Raw genomic sequence first — 26,368 nt, 5'->3', positions numbered from 1 at the left:
TTTTGTTGACCATATAGATAGATATACCACAGCTGTAAGAATGATGGTAGAAGTATTGTCATGGGAAAATGCTGCTCAACATATGTGTTTTTAAACTTGTTCAAGTGCTGTAATGTAAAATAAGGCAATTTAAGTTAATGTAAGGTAATGTAAGATAATATTGTTTAATGTAATTTAAGAAGGGAGCCAACATAAATATGAATATGATAGACTCTTTGCTTCCTTTTTTTTTATTTTGTAATCCTTATGCAGTTGTGTTGACTATTTAACTTCCAGATTTTTTCCCCCTCCCATGTGATTTTCTGCTGCAGCCTGATTTCATTCATTCGCAATTATCCCTGCTCCCCTAAAGTTTCTTGTTACAGACACATTTTTATATTTTCGTTGGAAACGCCTCATCTCTGCTACGTATACTCCGTAGAATTTTAGAGCCACTTGAACCGAGAAGTATGAAATTGGTCCTGGCCCCATTTTAGTTTGAAAACTGTGGGGCTGCATTTTAGTTTGGACAGGTGGAAACTGAGATGTTTGGCAACAATGATGGAGACACTCACAACCGCTTTCTGATTAGGGTTTTCCAGTCAGGACGTAGCCTTCGCTGATTTGTCAGGCTCCTATAAGTATAGAACGCAACATGGATCATCAATTATAAAGCATTGCTGAACCTGTAGTCTTAACTTACAGCAACTAACAACATTCTGCAACTAACAACATACTTCTTGTGCACGCTCACGTTACTGTGAGTAGTCACGTTATATGCATTTTCGGCCGTTAGTATGGACGAGAATTGACCTGATACGGATCCAAAACTGTTATGTGGACCGAGGTCATATTATATGGAAAATGCAGTTTTATATGAAAACATAGCAGTATATGAATGTAGCCTCTGTGTCGCACCTTGCCACCGACAACAAAACATCTGTTTAGTTTCGGGTTTGAGTTTTTTTCGTTCACCATGTTTTTGTACTTTTATCTGTTTAGTGAGCTTATCCTACTGAATGACAGTATGATCTTACTCACTCATTAAAGAGTTACTTCACTAATCTTGCCTGCATTTGTAAATGAACAAGCTGTTACATCAGTTTAGCTGCGGGGCTAAAACATGCCACCACTCTACTGGGGGAGATGAAACTCCATTCTTTCTAAAGATATCCCTCATTGGGAGTTTTGAGGGTGATGGTGGAGAGCACTGCCTAACACCTCAGTCCAAACTTGCGATGAGATCTGTTGACTGTGAACGCCACAACACATCATCTTCATAATCCTCACATCAAACCCCTCAAGCTCGATAGATGTGGACAGTAACATCCTGGGTTCTCCATTCATTTCTCAGGTTTTTCCTTAAATTTGTCGACTGCCTATATCTACAGTATACCCGGCAGAGCATTGGAGACACAGAATAAATCATCTCAATCTGAACTCTGATGGCTCAGTCACCATGGCACTAATGACATCATCAAGAGGACCCTTATGGTGTAATTAGTGTCATCAACCACACAAGTCGTGTATTTCAATATGCATTATTTTGTTTTCCATATTATATTTTCAATTTCTGTATTTTATTAGCATAGGCTCACAAAAGAGAAGCTGGGTAAACTCCAAGCAGGGAGGTTTTATAATTGGCCTAAATCTTACTTTTGTGATATTGGCTTGACTTCCCTTTGTGTAGTGTGACAAGTTAATGCTTTTCCTGAAGCCTGCAGTGATTTGCTCCTCCTGTGTGTTTTGCATTACATGTGATAGTGATGTGTACATAGTGCGGTCGGCTCTGGCTTCCCTCAGCACTGATAGATCTCTCACCCGGGTTCATCCAAAGTCCATGTCTGTGTGACACTAAGTTGATAATAAAGATTGTCTTTTTACCTTTTACCCTCTTTAGTGGTGTGTTGTTCATCCTGAGATTTCAGACATTTGGTATCTGGTCTATTTTGCCAGTCTAATTCTCCCATAAATTGCACGACAACCCTTTAAATTTTATGATAATGTAAACACATTTCACAATAATGATGAACCCTGTAATCTAGTAAACCTGCAGATCCTCCATGTTTGAACTGCTCTCTCTCTCTCTCTTTAATTCAAATTCAAAATAAACTTTATCACCATGTAAGATCAAAAACCTTTATTTTCAAAGCAGCTGATGGATTATTTGCATTTAATATAGAATAATATGGAAATATCCACCATTATATGAAATACAATATGATATTTGAATAATTATTATACTCATGATTAAAACCTATATGCTAATTGAACGCATGGCCATTCTGGACAGACAGCTTTATGTAATTGAAGGATAAAATAACATGGGCAGCTGCGAAACTCAGAAACATTGACTATAGAGCTTGTTTTTCTTCATGTGCAACAAAAGTCGATACATTTTGTAACTGTGTTGATGAGAGGACAGGAAAGAATGGTCAGACTGGTTGGAGCTGGCATTGGAGTTATTATAAATATGTTATCAGCCTATTATGTATCACTCTTATTACTTTTGATTATTAATTGGTGCTGTTGTTATTGCTACTGTTATTACTGGTAACGCCATTCAAGTTCAAGTTCAACTCTCAACTTAACTGGTTGTAATTTGGCACAATACAAATAGAATTGACAAATAATAACGTTTTACAACTATGTTGAGCAGAGCACTATCTCAGAATAAACAAGGTGCGAGGGTTCTACAACAGCAGAAGAAAAACTTCAGCTTTCACTCCCATAATCACAAAATGTGAGGCTGCAGTGACACAGTCTCCCAAACACTAGACAGCTGAAGGCTGAAAAACATCCTGCTCTGATGAATCTGGATTTCTGCTTAGACTGTAGATGGTCAAGTCCCTGTCTGACATCCACAGCATGAATCCATGTACCCAACCTGCCTCGTGTCAACAGTCGAGACTCCCTGTGATGTGATAGTGTGGAGAACGATTTCTTATAAAACTTTGGGCGCTCAATACCATAAGGGTTTGAATGTCACAGTCTATATGAGTATTGTTGTTCACCATGTTTATCTCTTTATGGTCATAGTTTCCATTCTTCTAATGGAAACTTCCAGAAAGATAATGCACACTATCACAAACTGGTCTCATGAAAGTGCATCTGATGATGTGATGCATTCATGTTACTCTCAATCAGAATCTCAAAGGAATATTTCTTGGAATCCATGCCAAGCAAAGACGCAAACTATATGTGCTGTAACTAGTTTTAATGTTGTTGCTGTTCGCAGTATAGACACTGACACTCCATATAACTGTCTTTTACCTCATCCCCTTGTGATCCCCTCCTGTATGTCCTTCTCTACAGAATTCAGATCTATGCATCAGCCTAAAACCTTGATGACACAAATCCCCGGCAGCAGAAATAATCTGTGTACAGCTGTCAGTGTGCAGTTGTTCTAAGGACAGTGACTCCAGCAGCCCCCCCCCCCCCCCCCATATCCTGTTTGTTCTCTGCTAAGTATTGTTTTCCTGATGTCCAATCACAGACAAGCTAACTATGTGCTGATCTGTGCTGATTAATGGAAACAAAACACCAGACATGGCAGACGTGGAGCTTTCCCTGAGGGTCAGACAATTGAACAGCAGCCTCCACGTGTGCTGTCTACATCTGCCAAACTGGTGGACGCAGTAATTGCCAGTAAATGAGTAATGTCCGCATATGTTGGAATCTTGAACTAGGAATCTGTTGTTCGGGGTGTGGTGTGCACATGTGCAGCCGGGGGGTTGTCATGGTGATCTTACCGGATAAGGTCGAGCAGAGCATCAGCAGAACTCATGATTGCCTTGCCGCTATCCTCTGAGTCCTCCTTCTGGGCTGCACCACCAGGGTGGATGATGGAGACCATGATGATCCCCACTATCACGGCTACAAAGGTGGTCCACAGGTAATAAGACACTGTGATCAGACCAAGCCGACTGGAGCACTTGGCATCGAGGGCAGCCAGTCCTGACATCAAACTGGAAGAGGGAACATGCACGTTAGACGCAATTAAACCTCTTCTTCAACAGTTTGGGGATGATTAATGAAACACAATTTATTTTGAAACCATCCGCAAATTCTGTTTCCCACTTTGACAAACAACACATACTAATTCCACAAACAGAAGCACAATGAACATCAAGACTTTATCTGCTGAATTTTGAAACCATCTGCAAGTTCTGTTTCCCACTTTGACAAACAACACATACTAATTCCACAAACAGAAGCACAATGAACATCAAGACTTTATCTGCTGAATGTACAAATTAGCCCATTAAAAGAAAAAACGGTAATTTTAGTTATATATGCGGTCTGGACCTTACAGTGAAGCAACATAACACTTCCTCCAACAACCTCCTGGCTCAAACAACCTGGGCATTGAAGAGAATCACAATTTTATGCATCAATAAATGAGACATGCCAAACTGTGTAACACCAGCAATAAAATCTCCATTTCTTGCAGAAATTAATAGGAAGCACTTAATGTTTTACGTTCTCGATGTTGGCAAGTGGCGATCTACAGCCAATAATATCTGGCAGACCAAATAATTTTGATGATCTGATTTTTATATTGCCTTATCGGACTGACACAGACTTTCCAGGTGTCACAGGTGTTTTTGAACTCCATCATGGCAGCAACACTCACAAAATCACTTCCTCTTTAGCAAATTGACTTCAAAGTAAAAGCACAACATTAATTGGGTTGCTGTTATGCTTTGTATCTAGCGTAATTGAAGTGCTTTTACTTAGAAAAGTTATGACCCTGGATCTGAGGATTATTTCAGTTGCTTTACAGACCTCTTGAATAGTCAACTAGCAAAAAAAAACAGCATTTCAGTAATCATTTAAATTTATATATAAAACACATACATGAACCATGATGGAGCTAATTTAGTTTCATTTTATGAGAAACATTGACTACAACATCTTGATTGAAGATAAACCAGGTAGGATGAACACAACCTTTGCTTACTTCACTCTGCACCTTAGACTATTTAACAAAATCAATAAAAAAGTGACAGTATATTGTAGAATTTATTGAGGAGGACTCACTAATGAGAAGGAATAATTCTAAAGTAGAATGAGGAGCATTACCACTCTCCCAAACTAAATCACAATTAAGCGAAATGAAACCTGACCTCCGCTGCTCCTGTAATAGTCACCATAGTCATGCCTGATAAAAGACAGATGCTGTCACTATTCTAAAGTTCCAAAGCACTTCGCTTTAACTCACGCAAGGACCCACTACTTGTTGTAGTTTATAGAGACTCTCCATTAAGGGGTGCTATGATTGTCAGGTCTGTTCAGCAACCTGCACCACCTCCAAGAGAGAGAACTATTAGAAGCAGCAGCAAAAGTTCAGTCTTCGAAATGTACTTTCAGCACCTTCAGGCAAAGAGAGTCAGAGCTATCCCATTATTAAATGCTGCATTAATAATCATTTTCCACATAAGCCTTTGTCTTTTCGACTTCTTATTTTGACAATAAAGACACTTATTGGTGTACTCAGCCATCTGAACATCCAGTCTATATGTTACGCTCAAATAATTCAGCTTGATGCTGAAAATAAAATGTAAGTGTTTTGAGATATAATTGGTTTCCCTTTCAAATGTGTGTATAGTGAGTCCCATAGTACCCATGTGTACAGTTAAGATGTTCGACACCTGAGTTGGATTGTTTTGTTTTCTACAGACTTCCAGTAATCCTCAGGCACTGTGTTCATTAGTTTTTTGTCTGCTAATATTTTCCTCAAGAATAAATACTGTTTATTTATTTTCTGTTTTATATTCATTCCTTCAGATTTATTCAGTACAGCACTGAAACCTTAACCACTCGTTCCCACTCCTGGCACTGCATACAAAGTAAAAGAAAAATTTAAAGTAAAGTTAGCTTGATTCTTTCAATAGATGTAAATGTTCCAACACATTTCAGAACACGATCATCTTCTACTGCAGGACACTACTTTGTGTATTGTGAGCATGGATATATTACATATGCACATGATCTAACCTGAAGTTTGAACTAGTGCCTCTAATCCATTAGGTAATTTATATATATTTATATATTAGAGCAGAATGTTAGTAGTAACCACAAGAAGAGCTGTCAGCAACGACTGGAACAGACATTACATTATAATCCTGCAGCACATCACAGTGGATTTCTCTAGTGATAGTCAGGATCAGTGTTCAATATGTCATTGCGTTCATTCAGGGACGGAGTGGCAACCACACACACAACCACACACAAACACACACACACGGATAAATAGATTTATCAAAGCAGCTGTTAGTAAGAATGATAGAATCTAACTACACACAGATATAAAAGATTGAGAACCATATCAAATAATTAAAAGTCCCCTCTGATCTGAGCTGAGTATTTTGTCATAGTATATCATTCTTGCTGACATAAATTCATAATTCAATAAAATAAATCAATGTGAAAATGTTTCTTATAGAAGATGATTGTAAGGCCTGATAAGGCTAGGAGAAAAATTCTTAATGTGGGTCTTTCACCAAATGAGCTCAGCTGCTCAGCTACAATTTCAAGTTAGAAATTCGATGTTAACTTTTTCTTATCACTCGCATTAACTCCGGCTCTGGTTGTTGGAGACATTTGTGGTAAAGCAAGTCACAAATGTTATTGGACGACAAGGTTTGTGTACCGTCAAAATTATTTTGTGTTTCTTGTCTTTCTTTACAAGCCATCATTGTAAATGAGGAAGTAAAGGTTAATATAAAATTTGGATGTGAATTTGAGACATTTGATAAGTAAGTTATAACAATGTCTGGACCCTAATCTGAGGCAACACGTCACTTCTGCCCAAAGCTTCCTGGAATGAATAAGCTGGGCATTGAGGAGATTCACAATTATGTGCATCAATAAACAAGACTGGCCAAATTCTGACACAACTGCGTAGAACTCATCTTATTTCTTGTAAAGATGAACAGGGAGCAAGATCTAGTCACAGCCACATGAAATCTACATTTATGGAAAGGTCTGCAAAAAGGCAGGGTACTCAGGGAGTGAGAGAGAGAGAGAGAGAGAGAGAGAGAGAGAGAGAGAGAGAGAGAGAGAGAGAGAGAGAGAGAGAGAGAGAGAGAGAGCGAGAGAGAGACGCCGTGTTTTTAAATCAGATCAATGATGAGGACATCCTGCTGATCGGTATAAGCGGACCCAATTAAAATGTATGTATCCTTATAGACAGACATCATTACCTGGACACGACGAGTGGGAGAATCAGCATCTTCAGCATCCTCATCAGCAGCTCTCCAGGAAACTGAAAGTACTTTACCTCCTGTCATGAAGAGAGGAGAAAAAATAATAGGTAGGGTCATTTATAGAAGAACATAGAAGAGATAGTTTGGGGAAAAGAACTTGAACATGGACAAGTCATTGTTACAATGCCTGCCGCAAGGAAACCTTGTGGCAGATGCATTTTCTCACCAACTTTCTTTAAAATTGTAAGATAATACTTTGTTTTAACATTTTCATCAATTTCACTGAGAATAATAAATAACACAATCTATTGAAATCAAATGGAGACTGTTGGGCCTTGGAGGACGTATACACTGAGTACCATTGTAGTTTTTTTTAATGCTTTCTGTCAGGGATATAATTCAACACATGCACTGTACATTCACTCTGTGAGTTCAGTCTATTTTGTTTATTTTTCTTCATTTGGTTATCAAATATTATGTCAATTATTTAAATTAAGTGAGCATGTTTCTGCATTTTTACAACGTGGATTATATATATTTATAGAATGTTCTATTCTCTTCTTTGCAAATGAAAATGTTCCATCCTTCTGTCTATTTTCTTCTTTACAAAACAAGTGAACCTTGGTTCTGTTTGCTTTGTTACCTCTGTTGCAGATCTCGTCACACATTAGAGTGAGACTGAGAGATCACCCAGATACCTCAATATGCATTTGCTGTTTCGGTAACATCTATAGTATTTATAACACAGTAACTGATTCAACTACTTATTAATTGCATTTCTATTAAAAAGACAAGTCAGTGTTTCTTATGCTAGTGGAGATGATGAGAGAGGGCATCCATCGAGTAAGGCCATTCAAACGGCAAACTGTGTTAAAGAAAGCTGATAAATGATCTGGATTTATAAAGCATTTTTCTATGGTTGATGACCAATTTATAGTAGGCTTTGTCATTAGCCCATTCACACATTCATACAGTGCAGCTATGTGCAGCACTTTCTCTTTCACACATCGCTCACATACTAGTCAGGGGCAATTTGGGATTTATGCCCTGTCCCAATTCCCCCCTTAGACCTGCCACCTGGCCCTACCCCTTTGTTTTGTGTGTGACCATGAAGGGGTCACTTTTTCCAATTTTTCTATGTGATGTAGGCGTAGTGGCCATCCAGCCCTTCAAACACCCCTTCAACCATAGTGTATTCAGGACTCCCATAAATTAGAAGTCGTCAAGGAAAATTCCTGAATGCTTTACAATCAAACAAAGTAAATCTAGATGGTGAACGCTACTGGTAAAATACTAATTTATGTAAGTATGACATTTTCCAAAACTAACCTTTTTTTTAATCCAGTGGAATGTCTTAATTAAATCAGTCAAAAAATACAAATACGTCAAAACAAGAATGTTAAGAGTCTAAGTGAGAGTAACGAGTGACGTACTCTCAATTTCTAGGGCAAGATTTTTCTTGCACTAGCCCTTGTGGCTCCTTTTAGAGAGAAGGACACTTCATATTTAGGGGAGGCCTAAGGGAGAGGAATTGGGCCACTTTGGCATGCAGAATGGGGGAGAATAGGATCGATCCACTGATCTGTCTGTTACAGGACAACGTACTCTACCTCCTGAGCCACAGCCATTTCCTAAAGCCATATCAAAAGCTGATATGGTAAATGCGTTGGTTATCTTTACCTCCAGCAGACAGGGAACAGCACTGGCAAAGAAATAACTTGATTGCTAACGTTAACTTGCATTAGCATTCAAACAGCTACCTAACGTCTTTTCTACATGTAAGCTATAGTTTACAGACTTAATAATGACATTTGTAAGTATATAAATGTTAAAGACTCCTCATCTCATGAGAAAAGTCTACTTGATGCGGTTGTTTGCATTTTGCAGAGAAAAGTGAGAAACTGCAGGGTTAGTCCCCGCAACCAACATCTTCACCTTAGACAAAGTCAGAGGATTCACAGCTGATGTGAAAATTACATCATGGATATATTGTATGGCTTTTCATTTTAGATATCTGAAGTTAAAATTATGAATTTAGATATTTGAAATTGGAGTCTTTCCTGCCTAGAAATTCTATTAGATATTCAAAATGTTCATTCTGGAATTCAACAATATAACTGTGAGTATCTGAAATTGAATACACACACATAAAACGCTAAAGGTACCTCAATTGTCCTCCCAAATCTAGGACATCGAGCATTCCGGAAATGATGGTTGCAAATGGGAGGAATTGAATTACAGAGATCTGCACTACACAATAAATACAGATATTATTTTTAAAACATCACACACACACACAAACACACACACACTTGAGCAAGTAACCTAAGATAGGTTATATTTGTAATTTTTGCACACTGTAATATATATCTGGCAATATTTGCAAAAATATAATGGTGGCACACCCTGGCTCTATCTGTGGAAAATCAATTGTTCCAAGTGACAGTTTACAAAAGAAATGTCTGGCCCATAGACGAGTTGACTCAAAATGTATAATCATGTAGTTGCCTCACCCCTAAAGTCTTTGGACATGGTGCAAAATCTGCATCTGTATCAGAAGTTTAGTTTCTGGGTGACCTAAACATGGAAGAGTAGTCTTTCATGTCACTGCTTGTTACATGTCATGGCTGTTTTACAGTTTTTTTTCGATTGCATAAACACTACAATCAAAAGTATTACACAATCATCAAAACCTTACACTCAAGGAGCAAAACATGGGCCCAGATCTTCACCACTATAAGCACAATGTCAGCTTCACACTTTTTTGCAAAACAATACACACAGTGATCTGCAAAACATTAAACACAGAAGTATATCAAGAAGTCACTTCCTTGCAATTCCTAAGCACTGCCTGTCAAATGACCACCCCTATGGGCCAATTGGTTAAACACAGCCATCAGGTGTTCAAACACATGATTGCTTAATTGTAGACACACCAATCAGGTTTAAGCACTTTAAAAATGCATCAGCTGAGTTCACTTGTTTTCAACCGAAATGGAGCTTGTGCTCAAAAAAGAAGAAGAGTGAGGGTGAGAGGGGGAATCCACGGAGGAGGAGAAGGCTGCGGCTGCGGCATTAGTAATGATTTTGTGTGTGATGTTGCATACTGCTCACATAACTTTCATAATGTAAATGTACTGTATTCCAGACCTATGCTGAACTACACAATCTTGTCTTTCACTGTATTTCTGAGAGTTTTACAGATGGATGCTGAGGAAATCGCATGAATTCATATACATAGATGAGGCAGGGTCCATAGGAAAAAATCAAAAAGGAGAGGCAGACATATCATTGGCCACGGGGCTATAATCCATGTCCCAGGGCAACGTGGGGGTAACATCACCCTTTGCGCTGCCACTACACAGAATGGGGTCCTCCTCGTCACGCCAATATGATCCCTTACAACACACCTCACATTCTCAAATGTTTGGACCGATTACACAACATCGTCACAGCAGTAAACCACAGGCACCAGATGCAATCCATTGTCATCTGGGACAATGTGTCATTCCACCGCTCTGCTCTGGTCCAGAACTGGTTTCAACACCATCCACAGTTGACAGTACCATACCTTCCACCATACTCTCCGTCTCTAAACCCAATCAAAGAGTTTTTCTCGGCATGGTGGTGGAGGGTTTACGATCTCCGGCTCCAGGCTCAGGTTCCCCTTATTGAAACTGTACTGGATACAGAATGTTCTGCTTGTCTGATATTTGTCGAGCTTGCAGTGTTATGCACACTCCTGTTGTAGCATGAAAACTGGGACATGTTTTGTTGTGATTCTCCATGTTGGCATGTTGACTGATTTGGGGATATGGAGAGAAATACATTCAATTTTCATGGGACTGCAGCATTGGTCTTGTGTAGTGTTTGGGGAATTTATTGTATATTTGCACTTTCTCAGAGTACTTCACTTATAGAACTCTAATCACTGAGAACTGGAATTGCTAAAAGTGTTTAAGGTTAGCAACAGCAGTGTGTAACTGGCTAAAGCAGAATTAAATCATATGAAGCGTGTGTGTTTCATATGGCAAAAAAAAGTATGGTTTTGATAAACAAGTGTAGAGTGTTTCGTTTTGCAAAGGATCTGAGGTGTTCTGCTGATTGGGTGTTTGGTTGTGCTGATTGTGTTTGAAACACCGGGCCCTGTTTTGAAAATCGTACTTAAGCAATCGAAAAAAACTGTAAGCACGATTTTCAAAACAGTGTGAAGCTGACATTGTGCTTATAGTGGTGCAGATCTGGGCCCATGCTCGGCTCCTTGAGTGTATGGTTTTGATAATTGTGTTATACTTTTGATGTTAGTGTTTATGCAATCGAAAAAAACTGTAAATTTGATGGACAAATAAGCCATGATCTATGAAAAACACTGTGCTGTAGTCTAGAGATGAATATGACAGGATTCAATAAATGCCATTACATTACCACAATCACATTCTGTATTTATGTGACTTTAGATGATTATTTTGTGACAGACTGATTAGGAGCTCAACAAGTGAACTTCGTCCATATAACATATTTTGAAGTAATTATGTTTTTCAGATGAAAAGTTCAGATTTCATTTTATTCAGAGATTGGATTCATCAGTCAGCGATATACATGAATATTTTCTCAAATCCAACACAGTCGTTTCATAGCAACAGCAGCAATTTCTCAAAACACGTGCTGTTAGAAAACTTTAATAGGTGACAGAAACACTATCATAGAAACTACAAGGTGCTATAAGTAAGTGCCTTTTAAGTGCTCCTAAATTGTTAGTTTAAACTTTTATTCAAGCTATAGTCGGAAGAGGTGTGTATTTAGTTTGCGGCAGAAGATGTATAGACTTTCTGCTACATTCATATTTAATTACACTTTCTCTGAGTGTTTTGTCATACACGGACAACACAGCAGGAGATTGTGAGCATCTCACTCAGGTGTTTGCGTCCTCACTTGCAGCCCCTTTGGAGAATGCCAGGTGATCAGCCTCAGTTACGTGCATGTCTGAAAGCAGCTTTAAAGACACTCCCAGGAAAGACCACAATTCACTTTGATTAAAACCAGTCTTTCTTTTTTTTTTGGCAAGTTATCATTTCTGCCACTAGCCAGAGGAGATCAGGCAGAATTAGTTAAAGTCACATCCAAACACAGAAGGATAATTTAAACCTAAACTGAAAAGAATGGGAGAGCAGCCATTCAACGTCACACATAAACCACCAGTGACACATTTACATGATCCAAGAGTTTTGGGTGACAGTTTGGCAGAAATCTGCAGATCTCACAGTTTTTTTGTTGTTTTTTTTTCATGCGTGCAAGTGTGTGGGTGTGTGTCTGTTTGTACCAGCAGTGGACAGCTGTTTTGTGTCAGCTGTGATGTTTCCATCCCCTGCAGCCAGAGCTTGTATCCTCACCCTGTCAAAATAAGCCTGGCAGTGCATCAAGATTTTGAAAAAAGCCTCTTTCCTCATAAGTCGTCACCAGTCACAGTGTGGTGGTTTAGGGATCTGCAACATGAGTCAGTGTAGGATGATCCTGCACTTTAAAGTCTAATTACCTTTCCACAGTCCACAGGGAGAATGTGATTTGGTTGTCAGTTTACTGTGATTGGATATAAATCAGATTTGTATAGTTTGAACCAAAGGAATTAGTAATATGATTAGGGATTTGTTTTTTCCCTGTATTAATAAACTTTGAGATGTTGGTTTTAAAATAGATCATCAACAATGACTGAAAATGAGAACATAGCAAGTGCAGATATTTTCTTTACCACATTTAACATTTAGTCATTTTCAGGTATTTTTGACAGTATAAATGGCAGTTCAAAATAACACTTCATGTGGATCAGCTGTCTCTTTACTATATCTCTGATTCATTGTTTTTGTGACAGAAATATATGACAAACTATCTGTGAGCAAAGCTGGATTACACTATCTTGAAAAAGGAAAAAAGGTTTTGTGATAAATAAAATGTGACCCAAATTAAAAAACTTAAAAAGTAGGTATATACTGTTATGGAAGTTTTCTGGAAGCAGGTGAAAGGAGAACTCAGACAGAAGCTGATAGGCAGAAGATAATACATCAGCTGATGCCTGAGTTATCCTTTCACCAGCTTCCAGAAAACGTATAGGGGAGAGCAGGGTAATGTGGGACATTTTTTACATTTGCCCCACTCTAGGCGTTATATATATGTAAAATTGACACATTTTCCATTAATTCAGGATGTTTCTCAATCAATGGAAATGATCAGAATGTCTTCAGGACAAAGGGCAGTGAAAATATGATTGTTTTAAAAAAAGTGGTCTTGTGTCCCACTTTAGCCCAGCTACGGGGTAAAGTGGTCCACTTACCTTTTCCACTTTAAAACTACCATAACAACACATGTTGTAATAGTTAAAATCCCAACAGCTAGATTGATAACCACTAATATCGGACTAGTAACAGAATCATGGGGATTGGTCAATTAAGCACACTTATGATTATTATGATTCATGTGATCTCTTGCACACCCTAGCTTACCTGCACATTGTTTCTCTGTCCAATTGGCAGGGACAGGGATATTGTTTTTCTCTGCGTATTCAAATGCCAGTTCACGGCTCTTAACTGGAGCAAGGCCATGGAACTGGTTAGCTAGTTGTTTCAAGTGTTTGGCAAGCTCCTCCTCCATCTCATCTGTGAATATTCTCTTTACCTCAGCTACTGCACCCCAGGCTACTGATTTTACTTTCCCTTTCTCTTTTTTCTTTATGAATCTTTTGAGGGTTGTCTTGTCAATATTTCTATCCCTTCCAGCTTTTCTTAAGGACTTCTTTCCTTGCATGACCTCAGCGGCTGCACTCTCCATCTCTGTGAGGGGGGTTTGGCCCCAGGTTGTCTTCCTGGTGTATAGTTTCTTGGCATGATGGCTTTTCTACAATGTTTATGACATTACAAATAAACATATATAATGTAATATAACACTAAAATATGTTTAAGACTAAACTTAAATTGTGCTTCACAGCATTTGTCCCACTTAACCCCACAGCCACCGTTTTAGAAAAAACATCTCTTAGCAATTCAGGCTAATTTTCAGCTAGCATCAATCACATGGTTTTATATGTTGGAAGTTCATCAACATGTATGATATAAGTTTTTCTACCTGAATCAATTTGTTTAGGCACAACAGTTGATTAAGTTCATAGCAAGAAAATTTACTTTTACATGCAAAAAACAAATTTTTGTGAAAAAACATACTTTCCACAGCACCAGCACCAACTTCTCCTTCATGGCAAGGGGGGGATGGGAGGGGCTTGAAAACATATTGGTCAAATGACCACAAATGTGTTCCGTTGCCTAGATACAGGGGGTGTCTCACATGACCCGATGTCACACATTACCCCGTTCTCCCTACCAGGTTTAAACAAAAAACATTAGCAAAATGTTTACTGACACAAAGTTTAATTGGTTTTCCTTTTCCTCGTTTTGCCTTCAGCGATGCAATATCTCTTATGATGACCACTTTTTACTTATTAGCAAAACTCTTCCATAAAGTAACATAAGCATTAATTTCAAGTTTCTGTTCACATGGGGAATGAAAGATCAGTATTCACTCTATTTAAAGCATTTTTTAAGTCACTAACAAGCTGCAGTTTGGTGAGCACTGAGTTTTAGAAAATGCATGGTGAATGGAAAAAATTGTCCAACGTAATCGTTTTGCAAAATGTGTTCATTTGCAACCTTTTTACCAGTGAAGGGGGTAGAGGACAATAAATGGGGCCAAATTCAGACAAAATCTTGATGAGAAACATTCGAGCAAGCAGTGGTTTTACAGATAAGCTGGGAAATGATTTCTCAGAGGGAAATCATGTCCCAGCATGACCTGAAAAAAAACCCTAAACTGACTCGGCAATAGCTTTACAAATCGTCAGCATGTGTCCTGCAAAAGTCCAAAGTTAATCCCTGTGAAAATTGGTAGGATGACGTGAGGAAAACACTTAACAGGCATTACCCAACCAAGTTAGCAATTTTTAGGAATACATATTCAGATAGAGTCTGAAGTATTTCTTACACACTACTACTTTGCCTTTGCAGCAATGAGGCTGCAACAAACAAAATCATCAACCTTCTCATTCGACAAAATGTTGGTCTGTCTGTATGTGGAATGCAAATCTCGTGAACTGTCTGATCTCATCAACTTCACACTTGGTGTGTATATTTTAAGGGTCAGGGGAAGGGCAGTGTCACATGTTGGTGCAATTTGGACGTCTGAAAATATTAGTACAATTTGAAAAAAGAGAGGAAACGGTCAGTGGGGTGGGATAAATGTGTCCTCTCATTCTAGATCCAACTATGGCAGTGGCCTGCAAGTGGGTCAAACCATGGGTCAAAGTCGTTGGCAGATCATGTCGATAATTTTATTATTTTTATTTCATTCTAGAGGACTGACAAAGACCTTCACAGGAGTGGCAGATGCTGGTCTTTATCATGGCAACAATATTTACTGAATCACTTTATCAACTTGTTTTAAATGTAAAACCATAACCTTTGTTTTGCTGCTGCAGTGCTTTATATCAAGCGTAATTACAGAGATTTAATTAAAAAAATGTCAGAACTTGGGTCTGAAGAGTGTGTCAATTGCTTAATAAACCTCTGAAATAGATGACATGCAGTGAATGAAACAATAAAAGCAGTTAAGTCAATCAGTCAAACCTACACAACACGTGGATAAGGCAAATTAAAATATTTATTAAAGATAAACCAGGTTGGATGAACACAAAAGCTCTGTCTGAGGAGGACTCACTAGTGACAGGGAATAATGCTGAAGTAGCTCCAGATCATAAACAGGTAAAGCAACAGTTCATTCCAAACAGCCACGTTTAGAACAGGCACATTAGTCATCTTAAATACCTTAACCCTTGGCTCACTGGACAACACCTAGGCTATAGCCTTAATTCACCATTTTATGGTGTATATAATATGTGTTCTGTAAGTCTGTCCTACTTCTGAAACACGCTTTTTGTTGACTTCATTAAAAAATCTGTCACAATATCAGCTTCTTTTATTCTTTAATTTTGTCAATTTCAGGCAAGTATGATGGGTTATGATGGCCATGTGGAACTAAAAGAAAATGTAAACATTAAAGTTTTAATGTTAAGAGAGAAAAGTCGTAATATTATGAGAATAAAGTTGTAAAAATTATGCATCAAAATATGAAGTATGTCATCATAGTTGAAACCTGTACTAAAGTTAACTTAAGAAGATGCTACATATTTCTCATTTTAATGCAAGTACCCGGCTGATCTTCTGTTATAATTAACACGTTGCTAAAACTCTCAACCTGTTTTTGTAAATTATGGTTTTATTCACATAAAATTATTCGTTTTTCTCACAAAATTCTACATATATTCTCGACATTTTTTTGAGGTTGGTGATGTCAGAGAGGATGGTGGATTGAGGGGTTGTAGGGCGAAGCTGGAGCATAATGACGGCTAAAGAGCTTTTCTGTGGGGCATTAAGCAGAGAGAGCTTAGTTTGCTGTATAAGAGCAGGATCAGCACTCGCATACAGCAGTGAAGGTTTGTCTCTCCTCTGCTCATCTTGCACTCCTGCATATGAGTTGGTGTGTATGTGTGTGTGTGTGTGTGTGTGTGTGTGTGTGTGTGTGTGTGTGTGTGTGTGTTGTGTTTGTGTGGTTTGTGGCAAGTGCAGCTGGATAAATTAAGAGAGCTTTCTGTATATTATTGTCATCTAAATTGTAGTGAACAACACACCCCCCTTAAAATGAGTTTTGTGCTACAAGTCAGTCATTGTGGTCCAAGTGAAACAATTATGGGATATGGTGAACATTACATGTAGACGTAGTGTAACAATTCCGTAAGCACATATGCATTTTCATGTCAGTGGCCCTGTTCAGACCTGGTATTAACATCTGTCCTGAGAGATCTGACCACAAGTGGTCAGCGTTAAATAAGTGTATTTACACCTGACAGGGAAATGTGTCCTGGATATGTCTCCTGTGACCACTAATTATTGGATTGCCCTTCCACTACATGCAAAAAAACTCATATGCCAGTTGTGTTCCAAAAGACCAAATCATGTTGTTTAATGTGGTTTGTAAGGGCAGAGAGACAGTGAGTGGATTCAGGTGTACGCACAGCTTTGAAGAAATATTTGACTAAGTCACCTGAGAAGGTGGTTCTTCAAATATGTCCCAATATACAATTGCCTTCAGACAGCAAAATGAATGCTGCTGCGCATGATGCTTTTGTTGTAGGACTCTGACAGACTTCATACTCTCAATGTAGCCTCACAAAAAGAGATGAATACACATTTTAAGTCTATATAATTTTCAGGGACAATCAGGAATTGGGTTTCAGATAAAGGCGTCACTCTACACTCACCAGAGATTAGGCAATTGGCTTTCAAAGCTTTCAATGCAGCACAGATCTAATTTATTTCCAACGTTGTGACAAAATAGGAGCCTTTCAACCCAGTGACAATCAAGCAAAGAGATGGCGATGGGTTCTTTTGCCTATTATTTATGCCCTGACTATTAGTGCCTGTTGAGTCAAACTAAACCCACTGATGACGGTTGCATGCACTCAAAAGCTTGGATGTTGTCCGTGAGTCAAGATCACTTTGTCAAAAAAAGGTCACATAAGGATCATATTAACATGGGAAATGTGCCGTTCCAAAAGACCAAAGAGGTGTCATTCTTATGTGTTTCAATTATTCAAAAAAGGGCTAATGAGGGCTAATTCAATAAACTCACACCTACACAAACCCAGCATTCTTTCAACTAAAAAAGTCCTTGAATCCTTGATGATGTTTAAAGGAAATAGTTCCAATGGTTCATGCTCATTCAAAATGTCAGAATGTGGAACAGAAATTGCCGGATATTATATTTTTCTGATGTTTTCAGAAATGGCAGAAGCCATGGAAGCTCATCTTTTGTTGGATGGTGAGTTAAAATATTGCATTTTAGGCATATTCAGTTTTTATTCAGAATTATGTAAAATATCTGAGGAAAATGTTAATATTCCAGATGGCCTTATCTTTTCCCTCTGTCACCATGTCTTTGCATTTCCTGCACTATGTTCTTCATTTGTTAGCTTGCTAAACTGTTAGCCTCTGACACATCTCGACCATAAACTGTATAAAGATGACATGACAGCTCTACAAAAGGAAAGCCAAAGTGCCTCAATCGCCACCTGGTGGCTGCCTGCAGTACAAATCATAAATCCTGCTTCCTCAATATTAGTGAATGATCTATGGACCAAACTAAAAGATACAAAAAAAATGCTAAAGAAGGTTTCTGACATTTAAGGTATTCTCATTAGAATTATGGTTGTTAATGTTTGATTTAGTTATTTGATGTTATATAATGGGGTGAAATGTGATTATTGATTACTCAGAATGACTCGTGATTGGTCAAATGTGTCAACGGTGTATCTCTAACAACCTAAAATCATTACTCTGCAAACTCTGGTTCAAAATGTGCAAGATGGCTGCATTGATATCCATCGTATTTTGGCTTCATTTCTGGGTAGTGGAAGGAAGTGGAGTCATGTCCATCTTTATATACAGTCTACGCTCTAGACACAGACAGTAGTGGTAATATTAACGTGCAAGTCACTGTTGCTTATCAGTGGTGTTTTTACAACTAAAAAATAACTTGATGTTTAACACAAACCAGTTTGTAGTCAGTCTTTCTTTTCAAACTCATATTATTTGATAACAGCTCAGACAAATTGAATATGGATTTTTTTTCCCTTATTCTTCTCAAAATAGTGTTTAATAATGTTTCAATCACTAATGCTCGAATATTCCAACGATTCAACAGAGATTAGTGTAAAACTCGTAAAACTCGTAAAACGGAAAAGAGATCTCTTCATGAGAAATGTGCTTTTCCTGCTTCCCTGTTTTTCCTACATTTCCTGACAAATGTGCTCTTCAATCTTGTGGGTTGTTTGTCCACGCTTTGTCTGTGTCTGTGATTAAGGACTTTTCATCCCACAAGACTCCACCAGATTGTCAAACATCCTCAGCAGTTGTCATGCTACTGCAGCTCGTCTGTCCAGTACTCAGTTTTTTGCCCGACCTGCTCACATCCTCTAGGTGTGCCTGATCACCTGCCCTCTCTAGAATACATGCCATGCTCTGTTACCTGTTGGTTAAGTCTAGACTTAAACAACAGGTTCAGCTACCTGCTCTCATTCTAAAACCTTGTTAGTTAATAAACCATTCTTAAATCCTGACATTTGTCTAACCCATGAATCATATCTCCCTCCCTCAGATTGATCTGCTGTCCCTGTATATGAATGTATAACTGATTGTAGTGGCTGTATCCACAGCCACACAATTAGCATAGATGGTCAAAACCACTCTGTCTCATCACACATTATATGGATTCACACGTTTACTTTGCAGTCATAGTAGTTCACAAACAGTCGTTTTTTGGTACATTTTTAGTTTATTGGTACATTTCTGACACTACATTGTATTCTGTATGAAGCACATACATTTAGTTTACACTCTTTTGCCCTTGGTAGTCACCTTAATTCAGTTTTCTTTGTCTTTGAGTGACTGTGTCTGCTGCGTCAGTTCTCTTTCCTGGTTTGACCAAAATATGTGGCTGAGGGTGGAGTCTGGTTTAATACAGAGCAGAAGGCCCCAAAAAAAGAACAAGACAAAGTACTTCCTCAGCATGGGGGGATGGAGTTTCCTTGATTGAATTTGTATTTGTTCTATTTAGTTTTCCCCGCATCATTTCCAAATGGTCTAATCAGCCAGCTCATATGTCTCCCCTTTGACTCATTTGCAAGTCAGTTGTAAAAGTTAATGTACTATTTTGTTAGCAGTATTTTTGAGTAGAGTTCTGTTTTTAGTTGACCTCTTTTAATGGGCACATTTATCTACTTTATTTGCTTATTTTACATTCCTTTGTCGTTGGATACTTTTTGGTGACATAAAATGGAAAAGTAATTATCTGCTTGGTCCCCTGACAGCAGTTGAAACCAGCCCCAGAAACTAAAACACTAATAAACAGTGATACTCACTTATTCAAGTCTGGTTTCCACCCCCTCCATAATACAGTAACTGCCAAGGTAAAAATCACCAATGACCCTCTCAAGGCAGTTGATTCAGGTGTGTTAACCATTCTCATCCTCCTTGCTCTGAGTGCAGCCTTTGACACCATTTTTCAGAATATTCTCCTTGATAGCCCCCATTTGCATCACCAACACCTGGTCTAAATTATATCTCTCTGGCCACACTAAATTCATCCAACTGAAATCTATCAAATCCCAGCCATTTCAAGTCACTACTGGTGTTCCCCAGGGCTCTGTCCGGGGGCCCCTTCTCTTGATCATCTATTTACGTTGAGGTTGTGTATTTTCTTGGCTATATCTTTCGTAAAAATTTAATATAAATTTCCATTGCTAGGTGGATAATACCCAGCTCTACGTGGTCACCAAACCTACTTCCATTATTCCTCCTACCTCCCTTTCTGATTGTCTTGCCACATCCAGGTTCTCCCTTTTGGCACCAAATCTACTTTAACAAAATCAGAGAATTTTCCTCCACAGTTGATAATTTGTCAGGTTAAAGGTCCAGTGAGTAAGATTTAGGTGAAAGGGATCTATTTCAGAAATTTCATATAAAATAATCCTAGTGATGTTTTCACGAGTTTGTTTCATCTAAATTATACAAATTGTACCATAGAATGGGCGTTTTAGATTGAAATAATTAATATTTACATCAGGTGAGGTCTGCCCAATGGAGGCCGCCATGTTTGTTGTAGTAGCCCAGACTGGAAAAAACTAAACACCATTTGAGTTTTTATGAAAACTGAAGGCTACCACAGGTTCTCTTTTATTTTTGGAAGTGGAGGGTGAGGTGAGGGTTATTCAGCTGAAACATGCAACTTCACCACTTTATGACACAAAATTTCAAACACTACAAATGTAAGAGTCTGAGGGTCATCCTTGACCGCACACTATCTTTCCAAGCTCAATAATGTTACTCGTTCTGCATACTTCCATCTACATAACATGAATCATCTCCGCCCATCCCTCACACCCAGCAGCTCTGCCATTCTTGTTTAAAATACATACACATTTTGAGTGTTTTCTATTTGGCCGAACTACATGTTTTAGTCACTGTTCATTTATTTGATCTTTTTTAAAACATTGTTCTTTTTGTTGTCCTGTTTTTATCCCTGTCTTGTAAGGTGACCTTGAGTGTTGTGAAAGGCGCCTATAACTAAAATGTATTGTTATTATTATTATTATGAATCATACTGATGATTAATTATTAATTATCTAATGATGTATTATACAATAATTACAAGAATGATACTTCAACATTTCTGCTTAGGGAGCCAGTCCATGTTCAAATGACTGGTGGATGTGGTACAGAGACAAAACCGCACACACATTTAGGATAAATATCTGTACATGGCTTTTTTGTTTACATGCAGACATCATGTATGCATGTAGACAACATGACATTTGTGTATTTAATCATACTAATATCAGTTGTAAAATGTTTATTGTGCTTAGAATTTCTTGTTTTTTACAATCTTTGCCCTTCTAACTGGGAAATCTGCAGCTGATGGTGTGACTCCACAGAGCCTTCAAATACTATAATCCAGACTTATGTCATAGATTCAGCCATACGTCTCCAATCACTTGTGTGGAAACTGTGTATGCAGTGTTTATATAAGTCCATTTTTTTATTGATGCCCACTTTACATTTAGGATAATATTTTTTCTTTTTCTAAATGCAATGTCTCATTTTTCCCAGAAATAAGTTAAGTTGTATTATGCCACCTCTGTAATACCAGGCAAGCAACTGTACTCACTTACACACACACACACACACACACAAACACACTTAAATAGATTGAATGTACCTCCCCTCAATCCCATGGTGATGTGGGTGACTATAAATTGAAAGTAAAGGTCCATGGTCTCTGTGTACCTTGACATGCGTCACAATGACAGACACACATATTTGATGTAAAATTAGAGAAAGCTTTTGGCTGATTGAATTGTAATCCCCTATTGTGAAAGTAAAGGAATCACAGGCTATTTTTAGGTATATTTGAGAATATGGCAGAGCTTTAGTCAGAGGGGTGAAGGTTGCATTGTGTTTATGGGGCCCCTGCACAAAGCTGCATGGTCGCTGTATTCAGAGCAATGTTCTGCAGCTGCCACATGTATTATTTCCCCCCTGTGTATTTAACGTAAGCTTGTGGGTTTGCTCTGAGCCTGGATTTGTGCATTGATGTTTTCTATGCAACTGCCAATATTTAAAAAGCATCACCAGCAATTACACACATCCCCCCCAATGAAACACCAATCCAAGCAAAGTTGGGGTTGTGCATTTCTTTTTTTGTTGGTCAGAGGGTGTGTAAGAACAGACACTGCTCAATAAATGCTACAAAGTAAAAAGGTTGTATTGTTGCAATTGTTCCAAAATTTAAAATTGATGATGGTGGTTATTTTGTTTAATTTAAAGAAATTTAGATATTTATTAATCTGTTTGGTTTCTCAAGAACTCCTATTTGATTCTTTAGAAACTTTGGGGTCTCCATTAGAATCGTAACTACAATTAGGATGGAGATAAGAGGTCTATGATAACATACAGTGTTGTCGGCAGGAGGAAACGGACTGACCTGCTCTGTGAGGCGCCTTGTCCGCAGGAAGAATCCCAAAAGACACCCGATGACCACAGCCAGCACCGACATGATGAGGAGCCCATTCTGCTTGCAGACATTCTTCACCCTCACCCAAACTGCGTCCAAAGCCACGGCCATCGTGAGTCACCTATTCCGTATCCTCTCAGCAACCCATAAATGTGGCCAAGTCTTAAAATCCAGGTGTGAGAATAAAAACAGACAAAAGAAGAGGAAAGAGAAGAAAAACTCCAGGGTGAGATGGGATGTTCTGTAAAATATCCAATCCAGTTTTATAGTACCTTCAGGCTCAGCATCCCTCTCGTCCCGTCGCTGCGGCAATCTGCATTAAGCTAAGAAGATCCTCTCACTTTCCCGATTTCCCCTCCCATCCTGCTCCACCCATCATCGTCCCTGCGAGCGCTGACCCACCACCAGGGGGGTGGAACAGCTGGCACCCATGTCCTCTGGGGGTTAACATCACCAATCCTGTTAGAGCGCTACTATATTAAACAGGTCTGAAGCTGGATTATAGATCAGTGAACAATTTGACAAAAGGGTAGCAGAGAGAGCTACATCAACAGTAAAGAAAAGGACGCTTTAAAAAACAATCCAACACAGGACATAGTAGACTGTGATCATAGCAGCTACATAACAGAACAATCACAGAACATGTACATGTGCCGAGGTCGGATCAAAAGTGAGAATGAACCTAAAGATTACACATAAAGTTACAGGTGTTGACATAGAAACAGATCCCCTTCTCTGGTATTTCACCCTTATTGGATGTTTACGATTTTATAAACAACTTCCAAAAGAGTTTCAAAAGTCTGGTTTCTCTGTATCTTTGTGTACATGTAAAACAGAGCATTATTGCTTACTTTACACATACTCACAGTTTTTTTGTGTGTATCACTACTTTGGGTTGTGCACCACAAAGGTCTTGGATAAAGTAAAGAAAAACAGGTCAAATAACTATAAGCCAAGACATAAGCAAATAAAAAAGGAAAATAAGTTACTGTCGCTAAAGGGGATTAAGCTCAATGAGCATGCTTCTTTTCTGGTATTTGACTGATCATGGATGTAGACTTTATCCCCATGTACTGGACGAGCATGCTTGTTTGTCGCCATTTTTGTGTTCCCATCTGGACGAAGATATTTTGTGAAGCGAACGTCGTATGGACGTGGAAATTTATAAAAATGCACTTGAATGGTCATGTGATTTCAGGTTTGTTAGTTTGTGTTTGTTGCCCGTTCATAATTCTTTCCTGTTTCTGCTTATTTGCCTGACTCACTTTTTTAGATGTTCACCTGCACTGATGAATGCCTGAAGCTGACTTTAGACAAAGTAAACCTTCTTGTAACGCTACCTGCCCTGATATGGATATATCTTCATGTTGTTTTATTAATCATTTTCTACTTCTGTGCCTTCAATGTCCTGTATGTCTTTTTCATATGTCATTCAGTTAGGTTGGGGATTTATTGATTATTTATGCTACATGTGTGTCTGCTTTATGTTTTTTTTTTTTTTTTTTACCATCAACCTACATGGGGCTGCAAATGAAAAAAAGCCAGCATGGCAAAATCCTGCACATTTGGTGTTGGACTTAAGGATGCATGTTAATATAAATGGTCCCTTTTAAGCAAATAAAATAAAATATAACAACAGGCTGAGTAGAAGGCTTACAACTATGGTCAACCCGTAAATTGAACTCTAACACTGCATTTTAAAAATGAAACACTAGAACAAGGGTATTAATAAAAAAAGAAAATATAAAAAGTGAAATATAAAAACTTTCAATCAAAATAGCAAATGTCAGCAGTAACTAATCATTTTTCATATAAAAAAACATCATCCGAGATGATCAACAATTATGAGATTGTCAATTATTTCCAATATAGTCATACTATGAACATATAACATCATCACAGAAGTCCATTATTGATAAACATCTGTGCTGTTTTCATTCTAGTCATTTAATCAGATGCTGTCAGAACTGAGATGGCAAATTAACGTAATTGACTGTGTGAAGGATTAGAGAAGTAGCACTGATTGGTCCTCTGGGTTATTACTGGAGGCCGAAGACAGACAACGTGCACCAGTTCATTAATTGTAATCCTGAGGATGACAGCTGTCATTTGGCTGCTTAACCTTTACTTAATGAAAATAACTTGGAGGTGATTAAGGATACAGAGGAAACTTTATTGTTTAAATGTAGCCAAAAAGATCCAAAACTCATTCAGTCAGTATTTGATTTCATTAAAATATTTGTTTACTGCGCAAGAAATGACACAGATCAGTGCCTACCTCTGTGTCTGGCCTAACACTGAGTTTCTATTTTGTTAGTATACAGAAACTAAACTTTGATACAAAAACAGAGGCAATATGACTTTTAGAATTCTGGTAATCAATGTAAAACTGAAAATGGAGTTGGTGGAGCTCTCTCAGCACCATCCACAGCGGACTCATTGTCTTGCAGATTCACAAAAAATAAGAAAGTATATTGTTATGCTTTCCCCTGTCCGTTTGTCGGTTGATTAAGATAATACAAAATTTGCTCGACAAATTTCCACGAAGCTTGGTTGAAGGATGCAATGTGAGGCATCCCGAGCATTTTTTGAAATTTTTGTAGATTTCGAAAGAAATAATATATTTTTTCAAATCTCTTTTCTATACAAGCACTCTGAGCTAGCTGGTACTGAAGGTTGCCCAGTAGTAGCGGACAAATGTTCACAAAATAAATAAATTGTTCAATCTTGATCTAAAAGAGAGACTGAGCTGCCCTCACTAAGTGCGTTTAGAGTCCACTTTTGTTCCACTTTAGCTGTATTTTATTTTAATTATCATCTTTCTTGGAGTTAAATTGGCAGCAGCTAATCTGTGCAGTCCTCTATTGTTCTCATTTCGACTGCTGACAGGAAGAGACTGGACAGACTGATTAGGAGGGACAGCTCGGTCCTGGGATACTCCCTTGACCCAGTGGAGGTGTCTTCTCTGATGGAAAACCAGTCCCGGCCCCTGCAGGACACCATCACTGATTCACCCTAAGGGTCTGAAGGAGAGGTATCAAAGGGTGTTCCTTCTTGCAGCAGTAAGACTGTAAAACCAGCTCTGCTCCCAGTAGAAATACATTCACCACCATTATGGACTGCACTTTAACACAATATTAATTTAGCTATACTTATCTGTCTGTGCAATATCAACGGTTCATGTGCCATCCATTCACTGTTCATATCCTCACACTCCATATATTTCTTTCTGTCTTTATCAATCAATCAATCCATCAATCAATCACTCTATATACTATATAATTACATTCAAATGTTTGTATATTTCTTTATAATATTTATATTTCTTAAACGTACGTATTTCCTGTTTTACTTATTACTTGCTGGTGTCTTTTTAACTCTTGCCGCTGTAATAAAAGGGACTAATAAAGGACTATATTATCTTATCTTATCTTTTTTGAGTGGAAGAAATTTATTTAGTTAGCTTTGTCTCCTGTTCTTTCAGTGGAGCGCACGATGGAAGCTCAGCATGGTGA

The 26,368-nt window shown here is 38.2% G+C and overlaps 1 protein-coding gene across 1 annotated transcript in view; it reads right to left on the bottom strand.

The window, feature by feature from the left end:
* slc1a7b (solute carrier family 1 member 7b) overlaps positions 1-22,964 on the bottom strand; it is a 35,403-nt gene extending 12,439 nt beyond the window's left edge. Inside the window, exons 1-3 of the mRNA XM_053430753.1 lie at positions 22,824-22,964; positions 7,188-7,267; positions 3,732-3,947 (exon numbers count right to left, since the gene is read on the bottom strand). Coding sequence (XP_053286728.1) covers positions 3,732-3,947; positions 7,188-7,267; positions 22,824-22,964 — 437 coding nt within the window. The remainder of the gene's footprint in view (positions 1-3,731; positions 3,948-7,187; positions 7,268-22,823) is intronic.
* Positions 22,965-26,368: the final 3,404 nt, after the last annotated feature.

Source organism: Pleuronectes platessa, chromosome 9 (genome assembly GCF_947347685.1).
Source record: "Pleuronectes platessa chromosome 9, fPlePla1.1, whole genome shotgun sequence".
NCBI lineage: Eukaryota > Metazoa > Chordata > Actinopteri > Pleuronectiformes > Pleuronectidae > Pleuronectes > Pleuronectes platessa.
This window is presented reverse-complemented; position numbering and strand designations above follow the sequence as displayed.